At 54.3% G+C, this 17,329-nt stretch overlaps 1 protein-coding gene across 1 annotated transcript in view; it reads right to left on the bottom strand.

Annotated features, from left to right (window-relative positions):
* MYO9B (myosin IXB) overlaps nucleotides 1-17,329 on the bottom strand; it is a 138,306-nt gene that overhangs the window by 9,093 nt on the left and 111,884 nt on the right. Inside the window, 11 exon segments of the mRNA XM_058425766.1 lie at nucleotides 2,056-2,247; nucleotides 2,516-2,557; nucleotides 3,112-3,285; nucleotides 3,391-3,489; nucleotides 4,577-4,764; nucleotides 4,977-5,110; nucleotides 7,052-7,176; nucleotides 7,508-7,574; nucleotides 9,954-10,877; nucleotides 12,372-12,688; nucleotides 14,206-14,328. Coding sequence (XP_058281749.1) covers nucleotides 2,056-2,247; nucleotides 2,516-2,557; nucleotides 3,112-3,285; nucleotides 3,391-3,489; nucleotides 4,577-4,764; nucleotides 4,977-5,110; nucleotides 7,052-7,176; nucleotides 7,508-7,574; nucleotides 9,954-10,877; nucleotides 12,372-12,688; nucleotides 14,206-14,328 — 2,385 coding nt within the window.

Here is a 17,329-nt window from a genome sequence, read left to right as displayed (position 1 = left end):
CATTCTCCTGCCTCAGCCTCTCCGAGTAGCTGGGACTACAGGCGCCCGCCACCACGCCCGGCTAATTTTTTTTTGTATTTTTAGTAGAGACGAGGTTTCACCGTGGTCTCGATCTCCTGACCTCGTGATCCGCCCGCCTCGGCCTCCCAAAGTGCTGGGATTACAAGCGTGAGCCACCGCGCCCGGCCTCCGGCCTAGTTTTCTAAATTTTTAAGCCCTCTGTGGCTTACCCCTAGACACTGTAAGTTTCATGGCTGGGTGCGATGGCTCAAGCCTGTAATCCCAGCACTTTGGGAGGCAACCTCCACCTCCCGGGTTCAAGTGATTCTCCTGCCTCAGCCTCCTGAGTAGCTGGGATTACAGGCGTGTGCCACCAAGCCCGGCTAATTTTGTATTTTTAGTAGTGACAGGGTTTCTCCATGCTGGTCAGGCTGGTCTCGAACTACCGACCTCAGGTGATCTGCCCACCTTGGCCTCCCAAAGTGTTGGGATTACAGGCGTGAGCCACTGCACCCGGCCTGGATTGCCTTCTTTTTGGTTTCCTTTTTTTCTTGAGACAGGGTCTCACTCTGTCTCCCAGTCTCACTCTGTCTCCCAGGCTAGAGTGCAGTGGCACTATCATAGCTCACTGGAGCCTTGACCTCCCAGGCCCAGGTGATCCTCCCAAGTATCTGGGACTACAGGCGTGCACCACCATGCCTGGCTAATTTCTGTATTTTTTTGTATAGATAGGGTCTTGCCATGTTGCCCAGATTGATTTAGAACTCCTCAGTTCAAGCGACCCTCCCGTCCCAGCCTCCCAAAGTGCTGGGATTACAGGTATGAGCTGCCTGGCCTGCCGACTTCTAAACCCACACTGCAAGCACCTGTGCCCTGACTCCTGAGAGAGGAGGCTGTGTGGGCAAGCTTCATGGCTCCAAGGTGGCCATTCGTGGCCTCAGACCCAGCCTGGCTAGCGGAACCATGAGCAGGTGTTTGTGGGGACCTGTGACATCCTTGCCCCAAGTCCCCAAGGCCACCTACTGGCAGAACTAAAGGTCTAAAGGTCCCGCCAGGAGGTGGCCTTGGGGACTTGGGATGAGGATGTCACGGGGCAAAGACAATACTGCTTTTCCTTCTTCCAACCACACTGAATCCCAGGCCACCCAGCTGACGCCTTGGAGAGGGTACACTGGTTACGTTAAAGAAGAGAGTGTCTGGCACCCGACAAGGATGGAATCAGGTGAGGGGACGGGCCTGGGTCCCGCATCCTTATCTCAGGACCATGACAACTGACTGTTGGACAGATGTGGGGTGGTGGGGCTGCTTTCTGGGCTGAAAAGACCCTGGCCCGACTGGTTCTGGCAGAAAAACACATATGGGAGAGGCCCTCCTGACCCTGCTGGGCCTCTGGAGGCTGCCTGGGCTTGGGTCCTGGCTTGGCCACATCAAAGCTGTGTGACCATGGATCGGCTGGGTCATTCTTGGGCCCTGTCTCTTAGGGTCCCCTGGGGCTCAGTCTGGCCTACAGGGGAGGGACCGTGAGGAGCCTCGGGAAGGAGGGGCCGATGGTTCAGGCGGTGGAGCAGCGTGTACAGAGACAGAGAGGCAGGGCCCATGAGGAGAGGAGGCTGCAGATATGGGTGGGCGCTGGCTACTGGGGACCTTGGGGCCAGCTGAGAATTGGGCTCTGCCCCTCGGGTGATGGTGGATGGTTTGAGGGGCTGGGATGTGGCTGGGACAATGGTCCAGGAAGATCTGACCTGGTGGCTGGGCTGGGGTGAAGACCTTTTTTTTTTTTTGAGATGGAGTCTTGCTCCATTGCCCAGGCTAGAGTGCAGTGGCACGATCTCAGCTCACTGCAACCTTCGCCTCCCAGGTTGAAGTGATTCTCCTGCCTCAGCCTCCCGAGTAGCTGGGATTACAGGTGCCCGCCACCATGCCCAGATAATTTTTGTATTTTTAGGAGAGATGAGATTTCACCATCTTAGCCAGGCTGGTCTCGAACTCCTGACCTCGTTAGCCACCTGCCTCGGCCTCCCAAAGTGCTGGGATTACAGGTGTGAGCCACCCTGCCTGGCCCTGAAGACCTCTTGAGCAGTGAGGGGTGGTGGGGGATGTGGAGGGGTTTGGGGCCTTGTTGGGGAGCCACTCACCGCTGCAGAGCAGGGCCTTGTCCATGAGCCAGATATAGGAGAGGCACTGCTCGCACGACTGCGGGATGCTAACCTGGTAGCTGGCGAACACGTGCCCATTGTGCTCCTGGACCTGTGAGGCCAGAGGAGGGTGCTGGGCGAGGGAAGGGGAAGGGAGCCCTCCCCAGCCACTGGTGGATGACGGCCCACAAGATCTCAGGGGTGGGTCTGCTTATTCAAGACTACGGCTCCATATGTGCTGGGGGAAAAACACACTCACACGTATCCATGCACACATACGCGTGCAGACGGGCCCATGCACACACTGACACCGACACACACGTGCATGCTCCTGCCAATGTTCGCCTGCTCGGACTCTCATCTATGTGCAGCCTACTCACAGCGCGCTCCTGCTTCCGCTTCTTCTTCTGAGCTTTGCTCTGCTGTGAGGAGCACAAGGAGGAGGTTGGCGGGGACCCCCTGGGAAGAGCCCCAACCCACCCCTGGCACCCCATAACCCAGGCGTCTGGGTACCCTGAACCTTCCCTCACCTGGAGTGGCATCATTGTCCCTAACGCCCCCCATTCAGACACCCGAGACCTAGAAGTGAGGCTCTGTTGGGGAGGGTGCAGGGCTGCCCACGAGGAGGTAGGTGTGGCACAAATGGGCATGGCATGGTATAGGCGGGCGTGGCATGTAATCATGGCAAGGGATGGGTAGGCATAGCATGTTGCATGTCATAGGCGTGGCATGGCATGTCAGGTGAATGTGGCATAAGTGATCATGGCAAGGCACAGGTAAGCATGGTGTAAGTGATCAGGGCATGGCACGGTGGGCATGGTATGGGCAGGGCATGGGTGGGCATGGCATAAGTATGGTAAGGATGGCAAGGCATGGGTGGGCATGGCATATCAGGTGAGCTTGGTGTAAGTGATCATGGCAAGGCATGGGTAGGCGTGGCATGTCACAGGAGGGCGTGGCGTGCTGGGCTGCCCACCTTCACTGGCTCGAAGTCGTTCTTGGTGTAGCCACGGGTGAACTCATCTAGCAGTGACTGGAACAGGTTGAGGACCAGGTTGGTGTCCTTCTGGCCGCGCTCAGTGGCCAGGTTGCTGACGACGATCTGGTAGTTCTCCATCAGATCCTTGTAGCCCACGTGGATCTTCCCATTCTGTGGGAATGCAAGGCGTCACCCTGCAGGCCTGGGCAAGGGGCGGATGGGAATGACAGGTCTGAGCAGGGTATGGGAAAGGCTGAAGGCCGGGCCGCCACATACCGGGACGGAGTACATCGTTTTGATGTTGCTCCTGAACTTTTCGGTGGCTTCGATAAACAAGCTCTCGATGGGCGTCTTCTGGGAACGGAGGTCATTTATCTGGAAGGGGAGAGAAGCTGACCCTGCGTACCTCAGGCCTGGGGACCTGCGCACCCAAGGAGGTGCCCAAGGGGTCACTTCTATCCTCTCTTAAGTCATCCCCTAGGCTCTTGGGATAAAATCCAGTCCCTCTGGCCAAGCCTGGTCTCTCATCTTGTCAACCCAGAGTTAAAGCCACTGACATTTAGGGCAGGACTACTCTCCACAGTGGGGCCTACCCTGTGCACCACAGCAGGTTAAGCAGCATCCCTGGCCTCCACCCACCAGATGCCAACAGCGCCTTCCCCTGAGGCTGTGATAACCCCAATGTCCCCAGACATTGCCAGTGTTCCCTGGAGGACAGAATCTCCCCTAGATGAGAGCTACAGGTCAGGTGAGGCCCTTCCTGCTGCCCCACAAAGGGGCTCAATGCCCAGCCATACCTTAGGATGGGGATGACTGGAATGGCCTGATCATTTCAAGATGCCTCTACTCCTAGCAGGGTTTCCTGATCCTTCTGTGTCCCCATCGGCCCCCTGTGCCCGCTGTGCAGCTCCCAAATGTAGCTCTATCTGCTGCAGGATTGCCGAACCCCCACCCCCGTGGGGTATAATCCTCCTGAGCTTGTTTGCCTCCACTTCTGTTGCACACAGTGCTTCATCAATCTTTGCTTTGAGACCAAATATGCATTATTATTTTTTTTGAGCCAGGGTCTTGCTCTGTCACCCAGGCTGGAGTGCAGTGCTGTGATCATGGCTCGTGGTGCCTCAACCTCTTGGGCTCAAGCGATCTTCCTGCCTCAGCTCCCCAAGGAGCTGGGACTACAGGTGTGCACCACTGCATCAGCTAGTAGTTAAACCTTTTGTAGAGATGGGGTCTCTCTGTTGCCCAGGCTGGTTTTGAACTGCTGGGCCCAAGTGATTCTCCTGCCTCAGCCTCCCAGAGTGCGGGGATGACAAACATGAACCACTGTCCCCGGCCTGAGCCTGGACTTTGTATTCTTGACCTGCTAAACCCTGTGGTGTGTGTTTCAGAAAACACTGCCTGGCTGTGATGGTTCCCCTGGGGACCGGGCCTCATGCCTCTGGCTCTCGCCTAGTGATCCCACCTTGTTGAGCAGGAACTCATCCAGGTACTTGAGTTCATTGGCGTTGGTGATCTGGCGGAACGATTCCCGCCACTTCTCTGACACTGTGATCTTCCCAATCTTGACATTTCGGTTCTTCTTCCCTTTGCCTCCTGGTTCCTTGGTGCGCTTCTCACCTGCGGCATGGCGTTGCTGCTGTCCGGAGGGGGCTGAGGGGGGACAGGAAGCAGCCGGTGAGGGTGGGTTCAGGGGGAGAATGCAGGGGACCTCCTATGGCATGCCTTTATCTAGGGCCAGAAACCCCTGGCTCTGTGCCTAGGGCTTGGCCCACAGCCAACTCAAGGCCCCGTCTGGGGACAGTGAATGTCCCCAGGGGCACTGGTGGCTCTGCTGTCTGTCCTTGAGGCTGCAGGCGACCAACCTTCCAGACCCTTCTTCATGGTGGTGGCTTCCAGCACCGCTTGCCCAGACACTGCATTCTCCAGCTCCTCCGCACCCTCCAGGCTGTATTTTTTATCCTTGGTTTTATGCAGAAAAAGCCTCTTAAACGTGGATCTGCAGGAGAAAGTACGTGGCTTCTTTTAAGTCTGAAATGAAAATGGACGTGAGGCCCAGCCTCCCTGTGACTGGACACGTGGCAAATGCTCTATCATTGCCTGACTCAAACAAGGATCTGGCCTGGCATGGTGGCTCATGCCTGTAATCCCAGCACGTTGGGAGATCCAGGCAGGTGGATCATCTGATGTCAGGAGTTCGAGGCAAGCCTGGCCAACATGGCAAAACCCTGTCTCTATTACAAATACAAAAAAATAGCAGGGTGTGATGGTGGGTTCCTGTAGTCCCAGCTACTTGGGAGGTTGAGGCAGGAGAATTGCTTGAACCCAGAAGGTGGAGGTTGCAGGTTGCAGTGAGCTGAGATCGTGCCATTGCACTCCAGCCTGGGTGACAGAGTGAGACTCTGTCTCAAAAAACAAAAACAAAAACAAAAACAAAAACGGATCTGGCTGGGTATGGTGGCTCACGCCTGTATAATCTCAGCACTTTGGCAGGCTGAGGTGGGTGGATCAGCTGAGCCCAGGAGTTTGAGACCAGGCTGGGCAACACAGCGAAACCCCTTCTGTACCAGAAATACAAGAAAAAAAAAAGTTAGCTGGGCATGGTGATGCATACCTGTAGTCCTAGCTACTTAGGAGGCTGAGGCAGGAGAATCGCTTGAGCCTGAGAGGTGGAGGTTGCAGTGAGCTGAGACTGCGCCATTACACTCCAGACGGCCAGACTGGGCAACAGAGCGAGATTCCGTCTCAAAAAAAAAAAGGATCATCTTATAAAGAGCAATAGCCCTTTCTTTGTACTGGCAGGGGAGTTATGTGACGAAAGAAGGATACCAAACAGAAGCCACAGGGGGACTCCATTTTCTTTTCTTTTTTGTTCCAGTTGGAGTGTGACTCTGTCACACAGTCTGGAGTGCAGTGGTGTGATCATAGCTCACCACAGCCTCAAACTCCTGGCCTCACGAGCACAATCCTCCCACCTCAGCCTCCTGAGTTGTTGGGATTATAGGTACAAGCCATGCGCCTAGCTCATTATCTTTTTAAGTTAAAAAAAGTTTTCTTAGAGACAGAGTCTCATTCTCTTGCCCAGGCTGGAGTGCAGTGGTATGATCACGGTTTACTGCAGGCTTGAACTCTTGGCCTCAAGGGATCCTCCTGTTTCAGCCTCCTGAGTAGCTGGAACTATAGGCACGCACCGCCCTGCCTGGCTAATTTTTGAAATTTTTTTGTAGAGACTAGGTTTTGCCATACTGCCCAGGCTGGTCTTGAACTCCTGGCTTCAAGTGATCATCCCACCTTGGCCTCGCAGTGTTGGGATTACAGGCGTGACCCACTGCATCCATTCAGCCATGTGTCCTTTTAAGGGACAGAAGACAGAAGACAGAAGACACAGACACTGAGGGGAAGGCCAAGTGCCGATAGAGATTAGAGTGATGTAGCCATAAGCCAAGGAACACCTGGAGCCCCCAAAGCCAGAAAAGGCAGGAAGGATCCTGCCCTAGAGGCTTTTTCCTTTGAGATGGAGTCTCCCTCTGTCACCCAGGCTGGAGTGCATTGGCATGATCTCAGCTCACTGCAACCTCCACCTCCCAAGTTCAAGCGATTCTCCTGCCTCATCCTCCCGAGTGGCTGGGATTATAGGTGCATGCCATCATGCCCAACTAATTTTTGTATTTTTAGTAGAGATGGGGTTTCACCACGTTGGCCTGGTTGGTCTCCAACTCCTGACCTCAAGTGATCCACCCGTCTCGGCCTCCCAAAGTGCTGGCATTACAGGCGTGAGCCACCGTGCCTGGCCTCCTCATTCAGTTTCTACTGAGCAAATGCCTTTGCGAACGTGCTTTGTAAATGTGATTGGTTTAGGAGGCCACAGTGCTGCAAGGCCCTGGCAGAGACCCCGGGCATCCTCTGGTGGCCTGAGTTTCCCCCAAGCCCCAATACTTACTTAGAGTCGACCTGAGAGCCCGGGGACAGCCCTGCGTCTGGGAGGGAGGATGCGTCGCCTGACTTCTTCTTCTGGACAGCTGGCTTCTTCGCACTTCGCTCTCCATCCGTGGTTTCTGCTGCAGGCTGCAAGACGGTGCAGGGAGGGGCTGCTAAGGAAAGGCTGGCAGGCCTGTGCTAGATGGGGAAGCCCCTGCAGGCATTTACAGTCCATTCACCGACCTCACTTCCTGCCTTTTTTTTTTTTTTTTTTTTTTGAGACGGAGTCTCACTCTAGTTGCCCAGGCTGGAGTGCAGTGGCCTGGTCTCGGCTCACTACAACCTCTACCCTGCCACCGGGTTCAAGCGATTCTCTCGCCTCAGCCTCCTGAGTAGCTGGGGTTACAGGCACGCACCACTACGCCTGGCTGATTTTTGTATTTTTAGTAGAGATGGGGTTTCGCCATGTTGTTGTTACCTGAGCCTTGGCTGGGGACAGGAGGAGCTTGGAGACGTCGCTCGTGGAGAAGGAGGTGCGCCTCTCCCTGCGAGATCACAGAAACATGGTTTTACTGACTAGAGTGAGTCAGTGGCATTCTCTTGTCTTAGTGGTTCTTGGGTTCTCACTTGGGCAGTTCTGCCCCCACCAGGGGACACTTGGCAATGTCTAGAGACAGTTTTGGTTGTCACCACTGGGGTGGGGAGAAAGGAGTGGATGGGTACTTCTGGCCTCTGGTGAGTGGAGGGCAGGGATGCCACTCAATACCCTACAGAGAATGGTCTCCACCCCAGAGAATGAGCCAGCCCCAGATGTTGAGTGTGGAGGGTAGGAAACCTTGCCTTAGCCCAAGAGACCCTGCCTGCCTGCCTGCCTATCTATCTATCTATCTATCTATCTATCTATCTATCTATCTATCTATCTATCTATCTATCCATCCATCCATCCATCCTTCCTTCTACTCATTGACTCATTGTCTCTATCTTCCATCCATCCATCCTCTTTGTCTTCCATCCATCTCTTCATTTGTCATCTCTACCTATCTTTTTTGTTTTTTTTTTAGATGGAGTTTTGCTTTTGTTGCCCAGGCTGGAGTGCAATGGCGTGATCTCGGCTCACTGCAACCTCCGCCTCCCAGGTTCAAGTGATTCTCCTGCCTCAGCCTCCCGAGTAGCTGGGATTAGAGGCATGCGCCAACACGTCCGGCTAATTTTTCGTATTTTTAGTAGAGATGGGGTTTCGCCACATTGGCCAGGCTGGTCTCAAACTCCTGACCTCAGGTGATCCACCCGCCTCGGCCTCTCAAAGTGCTGGGATTATAGGTGTGAGCCCCTGCACCCGGCTCTACCTATCTTCTACCCATCCATCCCTCCATCATCTCTATCTTCCTCCCATCCATAATCTCTACCTATCATTTATCCATCCCTCCATCCATCAACTCTGTTCCTTCCATCTCTCCATCTCTGTCTTCCAGCCATCCACCCATCCTTCTGTCTGTCCATCCACCCACCCACCCATCCATCATCTCTACCTATCTTCTGTCTCTCCATTCATTGTTTCTACCTACTTATCTTCCTTCCATCCATCTATCATTGGCATCTATCTTCCTTCCATCCATAATCTCTATTTTTTTTTTTTTTTTTTTTTTTGAGATGGAGTCTCATCTCTGTCATCCAGGCTGGAGTGCAGTGGCTTGATCTCAGCTCACTGCAACCTCTGCCTCCCAGGTTCAAGCGATTCTCCTGTCTCAGCCTCCCGAGTAGCTGGGATTACAGGCATGTGCCACCATGCCCAGCTAATTTTTGTATTTTTAGTACAGACAGGGTTTCACCATGTTGGCCAGGCTGGTCTCGAACTCCTCTCAAACTCTTGGCCTCCCAAAGTGCTGGGATTACAAGCATGAGCCATCGTGCCCAGCCTAATTTCTACCCATCTTCTATCCATCCATCTCCCCATCATCTGTGTCATCCATCCATCCATCCATGCCTCTATCCATCATTACTACCTGTCTTCTATCTATCCATCCCTTCATCCATCATGTGTATCTTCCATCCATCCATCATCTGTGTCTGTCTTCCATTCATCACCTCTATCCATTTTCCATCCATCCATCCCTCCATCATCTCTATCTTCCTTCCATCCATCCCTCCATCATCTCTATCTTCCTTCCATCCATCCCTCCATCATCTCTATCTTCCTTCCATCCATCCCTCCATCATCTCTATCTTCCATCCATCCATCCATCCATCCACCCACCCACACACACACACCTTTCCCTTTCTCTCTCCCTCCCTCCATCCATCATCTATCTATAATACTCCTGGCATGTGGTAAGTGGGGGCCAGGGATGCTGCTCAACATCCTATGATACACAGGACAGCCCCCACCGCAGAGAATGATCTGGCTCCCAATACGAGCAGTGGGAAGCTGCGCAGGCCTGCTGCAGGGAAGGCCTGTCTCCTCCCTGATTTCTTTCCTTTGGTCCTGCAGGCCCTCTGGAAGAGGGAGCTGGAGATTCCAAGTCACCGACACTTGGCTTACTAAGGCTCAGGCAGAGCAAGCCCCTGTTCCTTTAACCCTGAGGAGTGCAGTTAGTCCTGTTCACCAATTAGAAACCAAGGCCCAAGATTTCTGGGCAGCAGGGACCTTGACCTGAGGAGCCACCTCTCTCAAGGCCGGGGCCTTTCTGTGTGAGCACAGCTCCTTCTGGGGACCCCTCAAGGCTCCCGGTCCCAGCCTGGGCCCTGGCTGGGTGCTTTGTCTTCACTTGGTCTTTAGCATGTCCTGCTCATCCTCCTCCCTCAGGGCTCCCGCACACCCACTGGGCGTGATTACACATGTGTTTCCAGGATGTGTGGCACTGCCCCTGGCCTTGCCCACTTGGCCTGGACCCTGGTGCTCAGACAAAAGAGGGTGTGGGGCTTACTCTGTGGGCGTGAGGGCGGCCCCTGTGGCCCGGTGTCTGTCGCTGAGGTCCAGGGACTGACTGAGCATGGCACTAGGGCTGGCAGCGGCCACCAGCTTCTTGCCTCGCCACAGCTCCACGGCGCTGGCCAGCCGCTCGGCGTCCAGGTACCGCTGGATCTGCGTGGAGCCCCCGGGGCTGTCAGGCTTTTCCTGAACCCTTGGGCTGCCACACGGTTTGCTCTTGTCCTCGGGGGTCTCGGGGGCGCTGCCGGGGGCCGGTGGGCTGACCCTGCTGTCCAAGGCCAGGCTGGTCGGCCGCTCCAACTGGCCAGGCCTGGGGCTCCCACTGGGCAGCGTCTTCTCGGTTTCTTCAGAGACCGTGCCAACTGCCATGGCCTGGGGTTGCTCTGTGGGCTGCTTTTGAGATGTGTTCTCAGCCTCCGTCTCTACAACTAGAAGGGTTTCATCTTCTCTGCTGTCCTTTTTGTCTTCCAGGAGACTCACCCCTTGCTCCTGGGTGACCCTTCTGGAAGGTTCTCTGAGGGCACTCTCTTCCTTGCAGGACTGGATGTGTTTGTTCTGGAACTTGACGTGCTCTAGCCCTCTTTGCCGACGCGACTCACGCTTCTCCCGGCTGCTGGGGACTTTCTCGTGACTTTCAGCCGCCACGGTTTTCTGGGGCGGGAGAGTCTTCTCTGGGCTTGGGGCCTCCTTCTCAGGTGAGGAGTGCTCTAGGGGGGACCTGTCACTTGGCTGCACCTCAGGCTCTGATGCTAGGTGCCCACCATCCTCCGCCGGCTCCGGCTCCTGCTCCTGCTCAGCTACCTGCTGCCCGCCAGCCGCCTGACCCAGCCCGCCCTCCTCAGCGCCTGCTCTTGCGGCTTCCAGGGCTTCCCTCTCCTTCTCTTCTGCCTTCTGCTTCTCTGAGATCATCTGGCTGAAGCTGGAGTGAGGAAAAAGTAGACAGCTGGTTCAGAAACAAACACTCCCTCCACCTCCCACTGAGTTCCGATGGGACCCCCAGCCTGTGGGCTGCAGACAGGGCTTCGCCTGTGGCTAGGGGCCCTGAGAGATGCTTCTGGAAAGCAGGAATCTCCTCGATCAGGAAAGGAGGCTGAGGGTGGTGCCCCCTCAATGTCACAGATACCCCTGCCCTGCGTCTACCTGGCTGCCTTGTTAGGGCAGAGGACGCTTGTTGGGGCTGTGGTGGGTGGGTTCTGTTAAGAAGCGTCAAACTCCTTTGGAGTCCACTGTGGGCTTTCCCTTGGGTCTTTTTCTAGGAGGCTTTTTGTTTTGTTTTTATTTTTATTTATTTTATTTTATTTTTGAGACAGAGTCTCGCTCTGTTGTCCAGGCTGGAATGCAGTGGCACGATCTTGGCTCGCTACGACCTCTGCCTCCCAGGTTCAAGTGATTCTTGTGTCTCAGCCTCCCTAGTAACTGAGATTATAGACATGTACCACCAAGCCCGGCAAATTTTTGTATTTTTAGTAGAGATGGGGTTTTGCCATGTTGGCCAGGCTGGTCTCGAACTCCTGGCCTCATGTGATCTTCCTGCCTTGGCCTCCCAAAGTGCTGGCCTCACAGGTGTGAGCCACTATGCCCAGCCTGTTTTGTTTTTAGAGACAGTGTCTGGCTCTGTCACTCAGGCTGGAGTGCAGTGGCGTGATCATAGCTCACTGCAGCCTTGACATCCCAGGCCCAAGTGATCCTCCCACCTCAGCTTCCTGAATAGCTGGGACTACAGGTGTGTACCACCACACCTGGCTAAGTCTTTAATTTTGTGTAGAGATGGCATCTTGCTGCATTGGCCAGGATGGTCTCAAACTGCTGTGCTCAAGCGATCCTCCCACCTAGGCCTCCCAAAGTGTTGGGATTACAGGCATGAGCCATTGCACCTGGCCTAGGAGGCTTTTGCATGTGTGGGTAGGGCCTGCTCCGGGAGCTAGGACATGACTTGTGGCAGAGCTGGGTCTGTGTGGGCAGGGGAGAGGTGCACAGGGTGCCTAGGTCGGGGAGGGGCTGGGCTCAGAGCTGTGGGTGCTGGGACGGGAGCTGCTGATATCCTCCTGGGGGCTTTTCTGTGCCTGGTAGATGCCCCAGCTCCATGTGAGTGTTGGGCTGGTCCAGGCAGCCCCTCCAACCCTGAATTCAGGTGTTCCCTGACTGATCCAGGTACACGGGAGTCCCTGGGCAGAGAATGGGTGCAGCCAATGGCAAAGCAGGGCTTTGTCCCTGAGTGCTGCCTGCTAGCCTTGGAACACCTCTCTGCAGCCCATGTGTGCCCAGGCGTCTGGTTTCCCACCAACCTTGCCCTGTGTCCAGAATGACATCCCCTTAGTGCCACAGGCCAGATGGTATATCATGGGCAGCAATTTGGTGAGTGACCCTTTTGGCTTCTGGAATATTCCGAGGAGTGTGGCCCGGCTCTGCTCACCTCTTGCGCTGCAGGTGCCCCCGGCACAGGCTCTGCAGGCGGATGATGCTCTGTTTCTGGTGCCGGTAGAGCTTCCGCTGCCAGTAGCCCCTCCATGCGGCCTGGAGGTACACAGCGGCCTGCGTCCTCTCCAGTGCCCTCCGGACCCGGTAGGACCGCCAGCAGGCCTGGATGGTGACGGCGGCCCGCTTCATCTGCAGGAAGTGCCGACGCTCCAGCACCATCCGGAACCAGCTCTGCAGCAGCAGGATTTTCCGCACCACCTCCCGGTGCAGTGTCTCCTGCAGGGCTTGCCGCTCTGTCTCCTTCAGGAAGACCTGGTGGGCACGGAGTCAGGTGGGGTCAGCCGCGCTGCCCCTGACACCATCTCTGTGCCAGGGAGGTCTGCATAGCCCACTCCAGAGTGAGACCCAGGCTGGTGTGCTGACCAACCAGGGCTTTATTTATTTATTTATTTATTATTTTTTTGAGATGGAGTCTCACTCTGTTGCCCAGGCTGGTGTGCAGTGGCACGATCTCGGCTCACTGCAACGTCCGCCTAGCGGGTTCAAGTGATTCTCCTGCCCCAGCCTCCCGAGTAGCTGGGACTACAGGTGCCCATCACTAGGCCTGGCTAATTTTTGTATTTTTAGTAGAGACAGGGTTTCACCATGTTGGCCAGGCTGGTCTCAAACTCCCAACCTCAAGTGATCTGCCCGCCTTGGCCTCCCAAAAATGCTGGGATTACAGGCAGGAGCCACTGCACCTGGCTGTGGCTTTTTTTTTTTTTTTGAGATGGAGTCTCACCAGGCTGGAGTGCAGTGGCCTGATCTCAGCTCACTGCAACCTCCGCCTCCCGGGTTCAAGCGATTCTTCTGCCTCAGCCTCCTGAGTAGCTGGGACTACAGGTGTGTGCCTGTAATGAAACCCTGTCTCTACTAAAAATACAAAAATTAGTCAGGCGTGATGGTGGGCACCTGCAATCCCAGCTGCTTGGAGGCTGAGGCAGGAAAACCACTTGAACCTGGGAGGTGGAAGTTGCAGTGAGCTGAGATTGCACCACCAGTATGGGCGACAGAGCGAGACTCTGTCTCAAAAATAAAAACAAAAAAGAAAAAGAAAGAAGATCTCGCTCGGTTACCCAGGCTGAAGTGCAGTGGTGCAATCATGGCTCACTGCAGTCTCAAACTCCTGCCTCAGCCTGCCACGCAGCTGAGACCACAGGTGCATGCCACCACGCTTGGCTAATTTTTAAATATTGTATAGAGATGGGGTCCTGCTATGTTTCCCAGGCTGGTCTCAAACTCCTGGGCTCAAGGGATCCTCCCACCTCAGCCATTCAAGTAGCTGGGACTCTGGGTGCATGCCACCTCGCTTGGCTGGAAGGGAATTTTTTACACCAGGTGAGGCCTTCAGGGGGACTGACCTTGGCACTTGTTAAACACGGGTGGCTGAGTAACGCTCCCACAGCAAGAGGCAAACACATGCCCAGAGATGGGAGACGATCTCTGAAAGGGAGGACAAGTGCAGGCCACCTCCTGCCTGATACTGTAAAGGGGACGGACCATCTCCTAAATCCTGCCAGTTAGCACGACCGTCCCTTTCCTACCTGTGAGGCAGCAATAAACAGGTGATGAGCAGGGAGTCTCTGAGCCCCGCTGAAGAACAGCAGGTGGGGCTCAGTCAGGGTGGCCCCTATCCCTTAGGTGCAGTGCTCTGCTGGGTCCCGAGAAATGCATTTCCTAGACAGAGCCCTGTATGTTTCAGAGAGTGGCCCTGGGCGCCTGGGGAGACACGGTGTGCAGTGGAAGGCAGGGTGTGGGTTTGCAGTGCCCCGAGGGGCAGGAGCGCTGACCTTGGTCTTTCCGATCTGGTAGTTCCTCTTGTCTATCTTCATTTTCTCCAGGAGTGTGGAGATGACCTCCCTGCAGGGCTGGGCATCCTTGGGCAGGAGCACCTGAAACTGCTCGGTGAAATCCTACGTTATTTGGGAGGAGATAGGAGAATCTAGGTGAGTGTTCCGGCCAGTGATGAAGAGACGGGCATCTGGTGACCCTGGTTAAGGTGAAATTGGGTTTGACGGGAATGGTAATGACAAATCTAAAATTTCAGGCTTTCAGAAATAGTCTGGGCCGGGCGTGGTGGCTCACGCCTGTAATCCCAGCACTTTGGGAGGCTGAGGCGGGTGGATCACCTGAGGTCAGGAGTTCGAGACCAGCTTGGCCAATATGGTGAAACCCCGTCTCTACTTAGCCGGACATGGTGGCAGACACCTGTAATCCCAGCTACTTGGGAGGCTGAGGCAGAAGAATCACTTCAACCTGGGAGGCAGAGGTTGCAGTGAGCCAAGATTGCGCCATTGCAATCCAGCCTGGGCAACAGAAAAAAAAAAAAGGCCGGGGGTGGTCCAACCTGTAATCCACACTTTGGAGGCCGAGGGGGGGATCAGCAGGTCAGAGATCGAGACCATCCTGGTAAACGGTGAAACCCTCTAATAAAAAACAAAAAAATTAGCCGGGATGTTGGGGGCCTGTAGTCCACTATCGGAGGTGAGGCAGGGAATGGGTGAACCGGAGGGACTTGCAGTGAGCCGAGTCCTGATCCCGCCTGGGGGACAAAAGATCCGTCTAAAAAAAAAAAAAAAAAAAAAAAAAAAAAAAAAAAAAAAAAATTTTTTGACTTTGTTACCCAGGCTGGAGTGCAGTGGTGTGATCTCAGCTCACTGCAGCCTTGACCTCCGGGGCTCAAGTGATCCTCTTGCCTCAGTCTCCCTGGAAGCTGGGACTACGGCACATAGTCCTGTAGCCATCACGCCTGGCTAATTAAAAAAATTTTTTTGTAGGGACAGGGTTTTGCCATGTTGCCAAGGCTGGTCTCGAACTCCTGAGCTCAACCAATGAGACCAGCCTGGCCAACAAGGCAAAACCCTGTCTCTACCAAAATTAGCCAGGAATGGTGGCAGGTGCCTGTAATCCCATGTACTGGAGAGGCTGAGGAAGGAGAATCACTTGAACCCAGGAGGTGGAGGTTGGAGTGAGCCGAGATCATGCCACTGTACTCCAGCCTGGGCGACAGAGCAAGGCTCTGCACCCCCGACCTCCCCCCCAAAAAAACCCAAAGAAATGGGTTCTCAGCTGGGTGCAGTGGTAGATGGGTCACGTGACCCAAAGTGCTAGGATTGCAGGCGTGAGCCACCATGCCAGGTCAACAGTCTGTAATCTTTTTTTTTTTTTTTTTTGAGACGGAGTCTCACTTTGCCGCCCAGTCTGGACTGCAGTGGCACAATCTCAGCTCACTGCAAGCTCCTCCTCCCAGGTTCACACCATTCTCCTGCCTCAGCCTCCCGAGTCGCTGGGACTACAGGCACCCGCAACCTCACCTGGCTAATTTTTTTTTTTAGTAGAGACGGGGTTTCACCGTGGTAGCCAGGATGGTCTCGATCTCCTGACCTCGTGATCCGCCCGCCTCGGCCTCCCAAAGTGCTGGGATTACAGGCATGAGCCACCACGCCTGGCCAACAGTCTGTAATCTTAAGAAAGACCACTGCAGATACAAGGTCCTAGATCTTTTAGATGGTCGAGGTGGCTGGGAACCACAGCCACCCTTGCAATGGGGCTTATAGTCTAGGACTTATGCGGGAGTTAGATCATAGCTGGAGGAACATGTTTTTGTTTTTGTTTTTTTTTTGAGACAGAGTCTCGCTCTGCTGCCCAGGCTGGAGTGCAGTGGTACAAACATGGCTCACTGAACCTTCAACCTCCCAGACTCAAGCAATCCTCCTGCCTCAGCCCCGCAAGTAGCTGAAGTACATTGCATGCCAGCACGCCTGGCTTTTGTATTTTTATGTGGAGACGGGGTTTCACCATGTTGCCTGGACTGATTTTAAGCTCCTGAGCTCAAGCAATCTGCCTGCCTTGCCCTCCCAAAGTGTAATTACAGGTATGAGCCACCACACTGGGCCTCTAGTTTTTTTTTTTTTTGAGACAAGGTCTTGCTTTGCCATCCAGGCTGGAGTGCAGTGGCTCAGTCATAACTCACTGTAGCCTCAAACTACTTGGGTTCAAGTGATCTTCTCACCTCAGCCTACTGAGTAGCTGGGACCACAGGTGCATACCACCTTATCTGGCTAATTTTTTTTGTTTTGTTTTGTTTTGAGGCGGAGTTTTGCTCTTGTTGGCCAGGCTGCAGTGCAATGGCGTGATCTCGGCCTATTGCAACCTCCATCTCCCGGGTTCAAGCGATTCTCCTGCCTCATCCTCCCAAGTAGCTGAGATTACAGGTGTGCCCCACCATGCCTGGCTAATTTTTTTTTTTTTTTTTTGTATTTTTAGTAGAGATGGGGTTTCACCATGTTGGTCAGGCTCCTACTCCTGATCTCAAGTGATCCACCTGCCTTGGCCTCCCAAAATGCTGCAATTACAGGCGTGAGCCACTGTGCCCAGCTAATTTAAATTTTTTGCAGAGACGGGCTCTCACTATGTTGTCCAAGCTGGCCTCAAACTCCTAGGCTCAAGTGATCCTCCTGCCTTGGCCTCCCAAAGTGTTGGGATTACAGGCGTGTGCCACTACACCTGCCCGGAACATTTCTTTCTAGTAAATTATTATTTCAAATATTTAAGGGCCAAGCATCGGTAAAACACACCAGCATTTCTGCATTTTTTATAATTTTGCTTTTCTTATCCGCATAGGATTAGAAAGACATTATTTCTGTTCAGTGTATGAGAAAAGAGGCACTTTACATTCTAGTCCCTGGGGCTATGAAAGGAAAGCGTGAAAGGGAACCAGGCGCTGTCATCTCTGGCTTTGGGCTCAGGGTGACACAGGTACCAGCTCTTGGCATGAGGCAGGGGTTTCTTTTTTCTTTTTTCTTTTTTTTTTTTGAGATGGGGTCTTGCTCTGTTGCCCAGGCCGGAGTGCACTGGCTCGATCTCGGCTCACTGCAACCTCCGCCTCCTGGATTCAAGGGATCCTCCTGCCTC

This window comes from Hylobates moloch, unplaced genomic scaffold, assembly GCF_009828535.3.
Source record: "Hylobates moloch isolate HMO894 unplaced genomic scaffold, HMol_V3 SCAFFOLD_12, whole genome shotgun sequence".
NCBI classification, from domain to species: Eukaryota; Metazoa; Chordata; class Mammalia; order Primates; family Hylobatidae; genus Hylobates; species Hylobates moloch.
This window is presented reverse-complemented; position numbering and strand designations above follow the sequence as displayed.